Source organism: Mytilus galloprovincialis, chromosome 1 (assembly GCF_965363235.1).
Source record: "Mytilus galloprovincialis chromosome 1, xbMytGall1.hap1.1, whole genome shotgun sequence".
Lineage (NCBI taxonomy): Eukaryota > Metazoa > Mollusca > Bivalvia > Mytilida > Mytilidae > Mytilus > Mytilus galloprovincialis.
Window position 1 is genome coordinate 112,844,390 of NC_134838.1, and position 15,371 is coordinate 112,859,760.

At 31.4% G+C, this 15,371-nt stretch overlaps 1 protein-coding gene across 1 annotated transcript in view; it reads left to right on the forward strand.

Annotated features, from left to right (window-relative positions):
- The window catches only part of LOC143052083 (receptor-type tyrosine-protein phosphatase epsilon-like), a 109,498-nt gene that overhangs the window by 673 nt on the left and 93,454 nt on the right, over positions 1-15,371 (forward strand). Inside the window, exons 2-3 of the mRNA XM_076225052.1 lie at positions 9,669-9,848; positions 10,651-10,827. Of these exons, the coding sequence (XP_076081167.1) occupies positions 9,758-9,848; positions 10,651-10,827 (268 nt within the window). The 5' untranslated portion in view covers positions 9,669-9,757. The remainder of the gene's footprint in view (positions 1-9,668; positions 9,849-10,650; positions 10,828-15,371) is intronic.

Here is a 15,371-nt window from a genome sequence, read left to right on the forward strand (position 1 = left end):
GCCTGAAACCAAATATTAGAAATCCTTTTAGTATATTTCCCGAGAAAAATGTGACGAAAATTTTCAACTTGGCTATCATGTGTAAAATGATACAAGTGTTCTGTAAACAGGAAGTTGTTGAGTGATGAATCTGAAAACGCACCACACAATATAGCGGACTTATATGAAGCCTGAAACCAAATTTAAGAAATCCTTTTAGTATTGTTCCTGAGAAAAAGGTGACGAAAAGTTTCAACTTGGCTATCAGGTGTAAAATGATACAAGTATTCGGTAAACAAGAAGATGTCGAGTGATGAATCTGAGAACGCATCACACGGTATAGCTGATATATTTAAATTCTGAAACAAAATTTCAGCAATCCTGGTAGTGCAATTCCTGAGAAAAATGGGACGAAAATATTTATGGGACTGACGGACTGACGGACGGATGGACAGACAGAGATAAAACAGTATACACCTTTTTTTTAAAAGCGGGGTTTTAAAACAGTTGACAATACACATGAGGAGAATAATTGTTACAACTACAATACATGAATTTTACTGTGCGTATTGTTGTGCGTTTATTTTTTCTACATTGGCCTTTGTTAGTCTTGTATGATTTGTAATGTTAGTTTCTTGTGCATAATTCGGAGTATAGTGTGGCGTCCATTATCACTGAACTAGGGTGTGGTAGTTTCTCGCTACATTGAAGACCCATTGGTGGCCTCCATCTCTGGTCGGGTTGTTTTCGCTTTTACACATTCCAAATTTCCATTCTCAATGTTATGCGTTAACCAAATTTATCGAAATTCAATTTAACACATTTTTTATGTTTGTACATAAAGTATACATAATTTAAAGTCATATATCATTCAAGGCAAGTGAGTAAAGATAGTTGCAATAGTTTGTTTTATTAATCAATAAATCAAAAAAGATCTTCTTATAATATAAGTATAATTTTTTCCAAATGTTTCAAAAGGGTGCAATGGAAATATGTGAAAAAAACAGGAAATATTCGTACCTGATAATTAACAAGAATCAGATGGTATTAGTATGCAATTCAAATTATTCTCCAGTTCTTTATGGCACTAATTTTAACTGTTTTATTGGACTCTTGGTTTGAGCTGTAATATATTTCAGTTAAAGCTGTACCTTTATAAAATGTAATGATCGCCGTTTGCGTTCAGCCCCTGTACTTAAACAGACCGAAAATGCGAAGGAGTTATCAAAATGTATGAGTCTTATAGCACATTCCCAATAATATGTCTTATTCTGTTATAAAAGTTTCCGAGAAAAAAAAGCTACCGCCTCTGTCAAGTATGAAACGTTGAAAGAGATATAAAGATAATTTAATCATTTTTGTACGACAAATAAATATTGGTACACTACAATTTATTCTAGCGTAATTAAAGAATTCTAGTAAGTAAGAAATTTGAATAATCTTTAAATTACATACATGACATTGTTAGGTTACACCTAAGGGAAATACATCATAGATACCAGGATTAAATTTGGCATTTACGCCACACGCGCGTTTAGTCTATAAAAGACTATAATTGATCTCTCTGCTGTTATATGTTAGTATGAACACATTTCGTACAGTTGTTTTAACATTTTAATTTAGACAGGGTATTTTGACACCATTTAAAAAATGGAACAAATCTTTATAGACTTATATCTAGTAATAATGAGTCAATAAGTATTTAGAATAATTACACCTCTAATTCATACTATGGCAAATTCCCCATCCCATAAAAATAATTATAGATATTCAGAGTAGTTATTTTAAACATGTAAGACAAAATGTTTTACGATTTTAACCATTGTACTTTGACTTCCCGACTAAAGAATATTAAGCCCTCCCACCCTAATAATAGTTTTAAGAAATCCACATTGGCATAACTTTTAGGAACAAGGCTTCAATAAGTATTTGTTATGAAATCAATACAACTTTTGAAAAAGATGCTTTACCATATTAAGTTAGCCATTGTAAAGTGGAACCCCTGTTTTAAACATTTAAACTCATAAAAAACTGTTTACACAAATAAAGAAGTTTAATAGTAAATGCAGGTTTAATTAAATTAAGGAAAACTTTACTGAGGAGTTAATTATCAACAAGACATTTTCATCTCAGGGTCAATTTGACATATGATATATTGATCCTGTGGTCACTTCACGGGGGTTCAATATACCTTATAACACTGGTTTTAATTGCCGAGCAGATATAAATATTCGAAAGAAACTAACAGAAGTCAATAAAGGAATTCGATATACCAGATAAAAGATAACCCAAATTCATTGAAATCCCTCGTAATATTTCCAACGACTCCAGATTACCTTCGTTATACAAATGTAAACAAATTGTAAGACAAACTGATATATATTAATAAAAAAAAAAACAAAAAATAGTAATTTAGAATTTTGGCAATTTTTTGTGATGGATTTATTAGGACAGTTCAACTATGTATCAACCGGCCAACGAATTTACATTCATCGACAATATCCAAGATAAAAACATTGAAGGGCAACCATCATATGTTTTCTCCAAACGGCAACTGGGCTACCAGACGCAAACTGTGATAAATTCAGCCCTTCAGTAAAACTATGTATTCAGGTAACATTCTGTCCAAACCATGACGCTTCTTTTGACAATATCTGAAAATATACATCAAACAGCAGAAAAATATTCTAAGGGATGAGATAGGGTGTGTTTTTGTGTTCTTTCAGAGTTCAAATCACGCAATGAACAAATCACGAAAAGCATGCAATTTTTATACCAAATGAAAGCGGGAAAACCGCTTATGAAAAATGTAGGTTAACAAAAGACGCTTAAGTCCGTCAAAATTAAAGAAAAGTTAACTCTAGTTTAGCAGACGATACTCTCAATTTATAAAATTGATTTAATGCTGAATGATTAAATCTTATTATTAGAACACAGTTGTTTATTGAGCATCTGACACGCTAAACTATGTAACGTTGTTTGTAACGACGCATTGTTATTTAATATTGAGTACTTGCATACATATAGAATAAGAAAATGTAGTGTAATTGTCAAATTATCAAATTAACTTTTCATCCTACTGTTAAAAGTGTAAAGGCTAGGAAACGAACAAAAATGCGTTCTATTAAAAGGGCACTAGCTAAGAGTAATAAAAATTAAATATGATTTTGTTTGGTTGAATCATTAATATATGTTGAATGATAAAATAATAATTCGTTTTAGCAACCAATTTGGTAAATTTTTGTCAAAATAAGTAAAGAAACATTGCTGATTAATTATTCACATAATTGTATAATGTATCTCAATGGATCCGTATTTAATCTGACCGTTAATTTAACCCCATAGATAAAGATTGGTTACGTATGCATAAATCGTGGTCGACCATTAAAAGGAAAAAAAATATGCCATTATTGAAAGTAAAACAAAGGTGAACCATTTCGTTGACTAATTTGGTCATTAAGAAAACTTTCTTATACAGGTAATAACGATACTTGTTATTAACTTTTTATTTAACCTAACATATGAAAACAAACAGACCTAGAAAAAATACAATTGCACGGGATATTTGTTCATTTATTTTTATGTTTATACCGAGTTATACGACAATCGGCAGTCTCTGGTGGTCATCTCAAAAGTTAATTAGATTGCGTTTAGACTAAAATACACACGACATTCGGAAATTTATTATCGAGTAATGTTGTGTTAACTGTTTATTTTAGAGTTCTTGTAATTTGAATAAACGTTTTAGTGTTTTATAAATCACAAATATGAGAATTTGAGTCAAATCAGTGAACACGATTTTGACAGCTTGTGCCCCTTTAAGGCGCAGACAATGAGCACAAAATACAAAAACATACCGTTATAAGTTTCAAATGAACAACACCGTAAAACAATGAAAAAAATACAAGAAGGGAAAACAATCGTATCCTTTCTCGAACATTTTGATATATAGCTTCTTGTGTGAAAATAAAATATCCAAATAGACATGATATAGAAATCATAAGTATTGCTATCTATGATTGTCCCTTGATACTTACAGTTACGTTTTCGATTTGAGACATCCTATGCTGCGTTCACACGTTATTCAATCCCGATTCGCCTTAACTAATTCAAACTTCTTCAGACAAGGTATGACAAGGGCCAATTTTAGACCCCCTTTCCCAGAACTTCTGCAATTTAAAGTTGGAACCCATCCCGCGATGAAATGTATGCAGTATCTGTTCGTCCACATAGCACCATATTTTTATAGTGCTATGTGCTCAAATTTGTGAAAACTTCGACCTTTAAAAGGAAATGAACGACGAAAAGTGTAAACAAATCTACAATGTATTCATTTGGAGATTTTACATCAGCACCAACGTAAACCATCCTGAAATTTCCAACCACAAACACTCCTCTTATGTATCTTTCATTTGATTAAATATCATGGTGGTCTACGTTGATGCTCATGTCATAAATTTAAAAAAAATGCTAAATTTTGAACCGTTGCTTGGCAATATTTTTGTTGCTAAGTTATTGCTTAGCATTTAATGAAATTAAATTGAATTCACTATTCATTTGCAACTTGAAGTTATTGTTTAACAAACAATTACATTTTAAGGTGGTATGGGTGTCTTCCTCCATCTTGGATTGTAAAAAACAGAGAATCAAAGGTCCAGATTTTTCATCATGTTAGCAAAATTTGATGCAGGAATGCAGATGTTTAATGTACATTTTCATTTAAAAGTACCAATTTATAAGAATATAACTTCTAAATATTGATATTTTTGCAAATGTTAATTATTTTTGGTTGGTTTTATCTTTTTTTTAAATTAGCATTTTAAGGAGAGGTAACTCTAAAAAAGTGCATTTTCTGAAGGATTCTGTATGGAATTTTCCTATTTTGTATTTTAGCCGGAAAAAACGTACGGTGACCCTATCTTTTCTTTTGATATTCTCAAAGCAGTGTCTGAAAGCTATCTTTTCCTGAAGTATTTAACAATTCTATCATTTTGTTTAGTTTCTAATCACAAAATGGTGTTTTTTCCGGTATAATCCATACAAAATGTGTCATTTTGTCCCGTCCTGTAGCTTGAGAAAATGCGCGGTGACCTATCATTTTTATTATATTTTTCAACATGTATCAATAGATACAACGTTTTGGCAAAGTAAGAACAAATTCTATCATTTTTATTTTAGACTCCCATACCACCTTAAGCAATGCATAAGTGATGATTTGGCTATGTAATAAAAACGTTGATAGGCAACCTTCCTTTCACCAGAACACAAAAAAATCATTGTTTTGTCTAGTTTCTATACATAGGCTATCAATGATCTATAAATAAGCTTATTTCGGAAGGGGGCCAAACACGCCCTATATTATACCTTGTCCTTTCCATTCGAAACGTTTAACATCCGAACGTAAGTTTTAATGCGAATTAAAATCCGCGTCAAATTCGATTATTTTTCCGAAAGTCGATGACGTTTAATTTGAAATATCAGTTAATTGATTATAATTTAAATCGAAAAACCATTAAGAAAATGTTCACACCAACATTTGATTTGTTAACCAACTCTTCTTTTTCTAATTTGAATCGAATTCGAATCAGCTTATTCGCATTAGCTTATTCGCACTATCCAATTTGCATTAGACATGCGTTTTCGTTAATACGACTTAATTAATTCGAATGTTTGTTAATCTGAAAAATATATCTGAATACTTTCAAAAATGTACAAGTTTACAAAATTGATATAATGTACACTTTTAGCTATTTATTGGAAAGAAAGATACTTCTGCTACATAAATATGGGCAATTTTGACAACATAATGCACACATATCGGGTACAAACATCATTAAAGTAGCACTACAGTCAGAATTTTCTGACTCCAATCAACAGTCTTTAAAGATTAATTTCTCCAAAACTACTCAATGGATTTTAAAAATCTTTAACTCATTTTAAAACTGAATCAATCTATATATAATCTATTTTTGGTTTGATTAATAATTGCCAAAAAAGTGTTCTTCCAACTTTGATGAAAATGGCACATTAATGTCAGATGATAGTAAAAAATTGTTTTCATCCCTTTAATCAACTATATACAATCTCCAAAACTATGTCTTAGATTTTTGATATATGCCTCCAGTAAGAAGATGTATTGATTTAACTGCTGGGTGCCAAACCTCATTTCACCTTTTATCTTTGGAGACCTATAAATTCATTAGAAAAAAATTATCCAAAAACTGGGACACAGTATTGTAGAAAATACACCCTTTAATCATTTATATCAAGGTCAAGCCAAAGGGGGCACCCATAAAGTTTCTATATTAATTGTTTCTTTACAATTCTCATAAAAAAATGTTCTGAGAAATGACCTAAAAATTGAATTTCCCCCCTTAGAACCCCTATAAAGTCAATATAAAAACAAACATTCCACTAGGAACATCCCAGGAGTGTTCTGATACCATTATTATATCAATAGAAACACACACTTTGTGTCTTTGATGCTCTAATGCTGTACATTTTGCATTTATGTGAACTTTCCAACACTAACTTGGCATTTGGCGGGAGTTTGACGTCACAGATTTGACCAACATCTGTGATGTAGTAGTTGAATATAGACAAAGCTCCGCCCCTTTCCAAACAGTCTAATATAAGAGAATAATATGATTTAATCAATGTTTAACATCCAATTATTCTCTATATATAAAGACTAATTTTCATTTGAATTTTAAAAAAGAAATAAACTGTCTGAAATTAGCTAGAACATTAAAAGTGTGCATAAAAAACATGTTCCTGTAAAGATCAAGACCACCCTCTTCTTGAAAATACACTTTCCCCACATGATTTTTTAATTTAATGGAACTGGAAAATTACACATAAACTGAAAATTATTTAAAATGCATAAAACTGTATTTAAATGTAGAAGACAAAAGAGAAGAAATTTATACAGGGGCTTTCAAAAATACTTTCCCACTCTTTTCCGTGGTATTTTTTATTTTTCATTTTTGGTAGATTTTTTCCCTTTAGTTTTCATCTTTTTCTTTGTTCACTTCCATGTTATATGAATGATTTTTGTTGCAAAACAATGAGATAAGACTACAACTTTTATCTTGTGGTCAGGGATTCACAGCTGGACACTGGTATCAACAGATGATTGACACATTAGCCCCTCCCAAATGCCTATATGTTTAGATTAATTGCCATGTGATTTTATTTACACAAGTTCATTATCAATTTACTCCCTGTTGTGATATAATAATGACTTTGGGATTTTTACAAACTGTGCAGAATAATACTTTCTTCAAAATTATGTGATAAAAAAAAATATCTTCAAAAAATCATTGTTAGACTGTAGTGCTACCTTAAGTCATGCTAAATTACTGAAATCTTCACAATTTTAGCATTTTAGTTAAATTTTAGACGTTTCTTTGTCCTAAATGTAAATGGCCGCATTCGTGTTCATTCTTAATATTTAAATGTAAGTTGTGTTTGATGATAATACGTAACATATATAAAGGTTGCGGGTGAACACGGATGCGGCTACTTTCGTGTTTGACAAAAACTAACTGTGAAATATTATGGCATAGCGGTTATGTATTTGCTGACTTATGTAACCAAAACTTTGATTCTATTGATAAATCGCATATAGGTATAGGTATAGACCAGTATAGGTCTATGTACGGCCTTCACCACGAAGCCTTGGCTCACACCGAACAACAAGCTTTAAAGGGCCCCAAAATTACTAGTGTAAACCCATTCAAACGGAAAAAATCAACATGTTTAACCCCGCCACAGTATTTATGTGTGTGCCTGTAATTCGGTGGTTGTCGTTTGTTTATGTGTGACATATTTGTTTTTCGTTCATTCTTTTATATAAATAAGGCCGTTGGTTTTCTCGTTTGAATTGTTTTACATTGTCATATCGGGGCCTTTTATAGCTGACTATGCGGATTGGGCTTTGCTCATTGTTGAAAACCGTACGGTGACCTATAGTTGTTAATGTCTGTGTCATTTTGGTTTTTTGTGGACAGTTGTCTCATTGGCAATCATACCACATTTTCTTTTTATAATCTATATAAAAAACGAGAAACGAGAAACACATATACATTACATAAAGAAACGACTACTGTAATCAGATTCCTGACTTAGGACAGGTGCAAATATATGCAACGGGATTAAACTTTTTAATGGTACCAAACCTTCTCCGTTTTCTGAAACAATAGCATAACATCACAACATAGAAAAACACACGATAAAATATCAATTAAAAGGCTTTACTCAATAAAAAAACGTAAATTAACACAGTATGAACGAACATTTGATCTGCGATACCCGAATGCAAATGCATAATTAATGAAATATTAGGGACCAACATTCAAGGCCAAAAAGCAAACAAACAAGTCCAAACAAAGCCATGGCAAGACACCACCGCGAAATATTTAACCCTTCGAAAATAATCACTTTTGAAAAAAAACCGGTTTGCATAATAAATACAGGTCAATGAAAAATAACTTAGTCATTTTAGGTACAATACTTATTTGTATATAAGTTCTTCCAATAATTAGGAATACCAAGAAAGTTATAATACCTAATTTAACACTAGATACACATTGGGGTGAATATCAACAATAAAACTATACAATTAGATCTAGCCAAAACTTCCTTGTGCAGATTTAAGGAAAATAATCTTGAGGTTCATACAAATGTAGTACGAAGAAGTAAAAAATTTGTAGATATTTCAAATAATCAAAGCTGGCATATAGGCAAGATCCATATTAATATGAAATAACAAAAAAAGCATTGTAAACAGTATCAAAAGTACTAACAAGAAAGTACGATTTGAGAGTACTCGCAGTTACTGATAGCTAATTAAAAGCCAAAAACAATTAATAATAAAAATAAACATGCATCAGAGACTAATATCAACCATCGACCTATGAGTTTAAATGTCCATCTGGTATCTTTTTATTAAAGCGGGAGGTTTGGCTATCCACCAAACCAGGTTCAACCCACCATTTTATTTTTAAATGTCCTGTACTGAGTCAGGAAAATTGCCATTGTTATAATAATATAGTTTCTGTGTGTAACATTTTAGTGTTGTGTTTCTGTGATGTTGTACTTCTCCTCTTATACTTGGTGTGCTCCCCTCAGTTTTAGTTTGTAACCCAGATTTGTTTTTTTTTTCAATCGATTTATGAATTTCTAATAGCGGTATACTACGGTTCCCTTTATTTGTCTCTTTTTTTTTAAAACAAGGGTTGTAATAAAATTAACGGTACCAATTTTATTGCACCAGATGCGCATTTCGACAATACATGTCTCTTCAGTGATGCTCGTGGCCAAAATATTTGAAATCCGAAGCTTATAAAAAAGATGAAGAGCTATAATCCAAAAGGTCCAAAATGTATAGCCAAATCCGTGAAAGGAATCAGAGCTTTGCATGAGGGAGATAAATTCCTTAATTTATAATAATTATAATTTCTAATATTTTGTAACTTTGTAAATTAGACATGTTACGTAGGCAACAGCGTATACCTACTTTGGTATATTCAAAATGACGATCATCTCTTTATATGGCAAACTGATTTTAAACGGGACTTTAATTCCTACAGTGTCGGCACTAGGGAAAATGATGAACACTAGAACAGGAAGAACGCATTTCGAAATATGAATATAAGATTTCTGAACAAATTACTTCGATTTTGTAGGTGTACAGTGTGGTCCAATAACCAGAAATATTTCTACAGTGGATGTTAAACCTGAACACCAGATATATGATTACAATGAAACAATTAAAATGAAATGTTACCCTGGTTTTACTGGCTTCGATGTGTCTGCAATTTGTACGCAGACTGGAAATTGGTCGGAAGTTGCACCTGTTTGCGATCGTACGTACATACACTACTGATTTAATTTATGTTAGATTGAAGAATTGGTTTGATACATGCACATCAGGAAACGATTACCCTGTCGACATATCCCGTCGTGATCTTTTTGTAATTTATGCGTTTCTCTGAAATTCTTTTCGAATCCCTGATTTATTTCTTCTAGATAAATTAATTATGCTTTTACATCGAAAAAGTACTGTTCTCTTGAATTTTGTGATATTAGGGGTAATCATAGACTGATAAGGTGTACCGAAAAAATCTACACAAAAATCAACAAACAAAAAGAAAAAGCATTTACTTACAAAAACTAGGGTCATTGAGCCAAGAATTGAAAGCAAGAACTTCATCGCTGGACTTGATTTTCGTTATTTTTTTTTATTAAAAGTAGTTCACATACAAATAAACATAGTACCACCAAACATACGTTAAACGGAATACTCACTAAATAATACAAAATGCTGTTAAAAAAGGGATAATTTAAGTATCATTTAAAGCTGAATATTGAGTAGATGATTGGTATTCAATACATGCGTACATCTCAAATCATATGAAAGGGGTCGTCGCATTTCTAGCTTGCTTATAAAATACAATCAAGAGCATTCTGAGCGAAAATAATAGAATTTCATTTCCCGTTACAATAGAGGTTGAACAGGAGGAACTCTGTGTATTTAGTGTCCGTATTATCAGAAGTACAAATGTACGAACAGAATATGACATGAATTTAATTTACACTGAATTATACTAATTAAAAAAAATAAAATGTATACGATTCATGAACAATAATTATTTTGATATCTTGTAGGTGTAAAATGTGGCCCAATAATCAAAAATATTTCAGTTAGTGTTGTGCCAGAAAAATCTATCTATGATTACAATGAAACAATTAGAATGTCATGTAAACATGGTTTTGATGGAGAAGAATTGATTGCAGTATGTAGTCAGACACGTTATTGGTCTACCTCCCCGCCTATATGCAAACGTACGTATACATTATTTTTAATTCATTGTATCAAAATAAGCTTTTCTCGTTTCAATATTTTTCGATTGACGGTATCTATTTCTCCTTCACCAAATGATTTGATAAATGATTTGGCATTTGGAAGCAGGTTACAGACCAGATCTTCTCGAACTACGGGACCAAAATGGTTCCAGAATTTACCTAAACGATTCTCAGGGTTTTAGTTTTACGATTTATATCTGGGGATTTGAACAACCGAAAATATCTTTTATCTTATATCTCAAATATTTCAGCAGTCAAAGCAAAGCTGACATGGATAAAAATTATCAATAGGTGTAACACCACTATTTCGGGCCCGGCCAGAAAGCACATATTAGAAGTAGTACATATTTAACACAAAATAGTTCCTACGCGTAAGTGTTACTTTCAAAACATGTAGGATATTTAGGTATTTTTGGCATCAAATGAAAGCTGACGGGCTAGTGATAATTGTAGAACATTTGTGGACTTACAATTTTAAATATTAAAAAAACTGCACCAAATTTTAAAACGACAGTACATTTTGTCTGTTTGTCAGATCTCAAGTACCTGTTTTGATACATCCGAAGTTCCGGGAACCAGTTCTTTCTTATATGCCATTAAAGGTATGCTGATTTTTTCAGTACAAGACACCATAAAGTGTGACATGCTTAAAATGAACGAGGTGTGCCTGCTTGAAATTGAGGAATTTAACATAGAAATAAATGGGACCATGAATGATTGGTGTACTTCTAATAGGGATATCTCTGAATAACATTTCAGAAAACAATTAGTTGATCCATTTTAAAATTATTCAATGTTGAAAATATGCCGCACAACCCTATGTTTTGACCTTTTAATAAAATAGAAGTGCATATTAACTTTCCATTCTAGGATTTCATTTTTTCGAAACTTCATAGTGAAAGTGGCACAGTTTTAGCCGCAAAGGGAGTTCTTATGGGAAATTGCATTGTCTATATTCACAGAAATGCAACCGGGCCACGTCCACTTGTATGTTTGTCCATCTGATGAGTTAAGCCTTTTTATAGTTCTTTCTTATGTTGTACTGTTATACCACTGTCCCAGGTTAGGGGGAGGGTTGGGATCCCGCTGACATGTTTAACCCCGCCGCATTATTTATGTATGTGCCTGTCCCAAGTCAGGAGCCTTTAATTCAGTGGTTGTCGTTTGTTTATGTGTTACATATTTGATTTTCGTTCATTTTTGTTACATAAATAAGGCCGTTAGTTTTCTCGTTTAAATTGTTTACATTGTCTTATCGGGGCCTTTTATAGCTGACTATGCGGTATGCGCTTTGCTCATTGTTGAAGGCCGTACGGTGACCTATAGTTGTTAATGTCTGTGTCATTTTGGTCTTTTGTGGATAGTTGTCTCATTGGCAATCATACCACATCTTCTTGTTTATATTTGAATATCGAAATCATTACCTCTACCTCTACCCCACATGTTTCAACTGATAACTAGGAATGTCATACACTAGAAACCTTCAATCATTCAATTTTCTTATTTTCAAACTTTTCGCCATTTTTGTCATTTTTCTGGACCCAAGAATACTTTTTGTTAGATAAACTGAAAGTTTTCTTTGTAATATTCTATTTCAAGCATTACTGACTAGTTTAATAACATTCAGTTCAATAGTTTGAGAAAAATCAAGTATAATGTCAGACGACATCTACAGCGATTCGAGCAACATTTCTTCTAAAACTCCAAATAATATCCCTCATGATTGAATATAGTGTGAACAAAAAATTATCAAATATTTACCTCATCTCCCTACGAACAGTTGATTTTGTCATCTTTGATCAATGTTTACCTAATGTATGCCAATTAATACATATTTTAGGTTCACTTTCACTCATTTATGATAAAAATGATAAAATAAATAAATTATAATACGTGAAGTATTTAAGCTGAATGAACTATCCATACAAAAGTTTATTGACTCCACTTTTCAAATTTTTTGCAGAAATTATCTTTATTTCAAATAAAGAATAACTTGGCATAAGTAAAGCAAAGTTTGAGCCACAAGTTATATGTTTATGACACAGACATAGTTTACTGCAATTAAATGTAGCATCAATTTTTTTATAACGGCAAAATTCATGTGATTTTTGTTAACCCTTTTCGTATGCTTGATGTGTCGTACTGTGATTTGGTGGTACTACACCTCAAAATTCTTTATTAATCCCCAAAATATAACTTTTATTAATACAAAAAATGTATTTAAGGTTTAAAAGATATAAGAAATCAAGTTTAAAGTAAACAAAATCTTATTAGAAAATAAATATTTACCCCATCATCTTGTAAGTTTGAGGAGTGGAATAAAATGTCTTGATATCATAAAAAAGAAGTATCAATTTTGTTCAAATATCTTTTATATATGCATACATAATTTTTCAAAATCATTCCTGTACGGGCAGAATTGAAAACAACTGCACCGTTTCGGATTTTGAAAATGGTAATCCCAAATTTTTATTTTTCACTTTTCCGAGTTTGATGTACATTTGTTAAAATATCATTTGATGTTCTCAATGAACCAGTTATGTATCAGTAAGGGACGACATCAAAAGTTCAATGAAGGATAGAAAACTTAATTCACATAGTTTTTTTAACCGACCCCCACCCCTCTCTTAACTTAATTTGGGAAAAATTGGTTGACCCATATGGATATATGTAAAAATCAATGTCGGATAACCAAGTCTTGCATTAGTTCAACCCCCCACCCCCAAACTATTTGAATTAAGTTTTTTATCTTACATTGATCTTTTGATGTCGTCCCTAAGCTGTAAAACATTAATCAATAAAAAAAATTAATAATGCTGCGTACATAACAACAAAATCAAATAATAGAAACCCTCCGTCAAAGGTTTATTAATTTATTCATACATTCCCGTTTGAATGGTGTTACACTAGTAATTTTGTTGCTTGTAGTGAGACAAGGCTCCGTGGTGAAGGCCGGACCTTGACCTATAATGGTTTACTTTTATACATTGTTATTTGGAGAGTTGTCTCATTGGCACTCATACCACCTCTTCCTATATCTATGTATATGTTTGTGAGCTGTATATTACAGACATTTTATATGCGATTTATTAATAGAATAAGAGTTTTGGTTACATAAGTCAGCGAATACATAACCACATTCATTTGAGACCCTAAATTCTCCGTTTACATAAGTATGTGCTTCCCAAAAAAGATGAGAGACAACAAATAAAACTTTGACATACGGTGAAAAAGGGGTGGGTGAAAATATTCCAATTTACTGAAGCGTGTGACTTTACAAAAATGGCTTTTATTAATCTGTATTATTTAGCACAATTATTCGGATAAAAATTGAAGGACTGAATTATTATTTATATTTGAGTTTCAGCCTTGGTTAGTCAAACGTTTGATATTTTGTTCAAATTCGATGGGGAAGAGGATTTGGTTTCTTTTGAATTGGATTTTGTAAGAAAATTGAATAATTTGTGAAGAGTAAAGTACAAAACAAAATTGGCATCGATTAAAGCCAATATAGCTTTGGAGGTAAATAACGCTTTTTTGTATGAGATGCAAATTTATACATCTCATTTTTAAATCAGAAAAATCTGCATATTAGAAATTAAAAATTTTACATTTCTGTTTTACAATAATTAAATTTGAACGATATAGGGTTTCTTAAAATATAGATACTCTATATTAACGTGATAAACGTCTAATATTTTAAAATAAATTATTTACAGAATCATTAGGTGTATTTAGCCCTTTATTCTATTAGTTTAACGTATGCATGTGTAGGATTATATTGTATATTAATAATATTTCATATAATCAGTTGATAAACCATCGGGGTTTATTAAATTTAGGTTTTATTCCTCTGCTCTGAAAACAATAGTTTAGGTTATCGCTCTAGTGTGCATTTTTCCTTTGATCTTTTTTTTGTAATAACTTTTCATATCATGCTACTAGCTCTAGATGGAAAATATCGCTAAAAACTAAGCAGGCACGTGGCGTTGCTAACGAAATTGACATGAAATTGACATCGTCGTCATAGGTAAAATAGCGATAAACAGATTATCATTGGTCATTTCAACTCGATTGCCTTTCTCGCTTTCGCCGTCCCGGTTCAAACGAGAAAATCAATTTCGTTGAGATGATCAACGATAATCTATTAATACAACATGTATGTATTTTAATTTTAAAACTATACATATTTCACAATGTAAGAAGATCTGAAAAGTCTTAAAATGAACATTTTTCTATCGTTCTCAAACTTGGTCTACACTAATGATATTCACGTAGCTAAGTTGTTTCAAAATGTATCTGTTATACATAATTACCACAAAGATTATACCTTGATTGAAGTATTGAAGTTGTTATTCGTGTGTGAATAATCACAGTTTATTGTTAAAGATATGTTTTGTCTACATTTAAATTGGGTGAAAAAAGAACATATATAATTTCACTAAATCTGGTCTATACAAGAGATTTTAATTAAAAAAAACAAAAAGATAATTAAAAGTTTACAACATTTTTCATGAAGATTG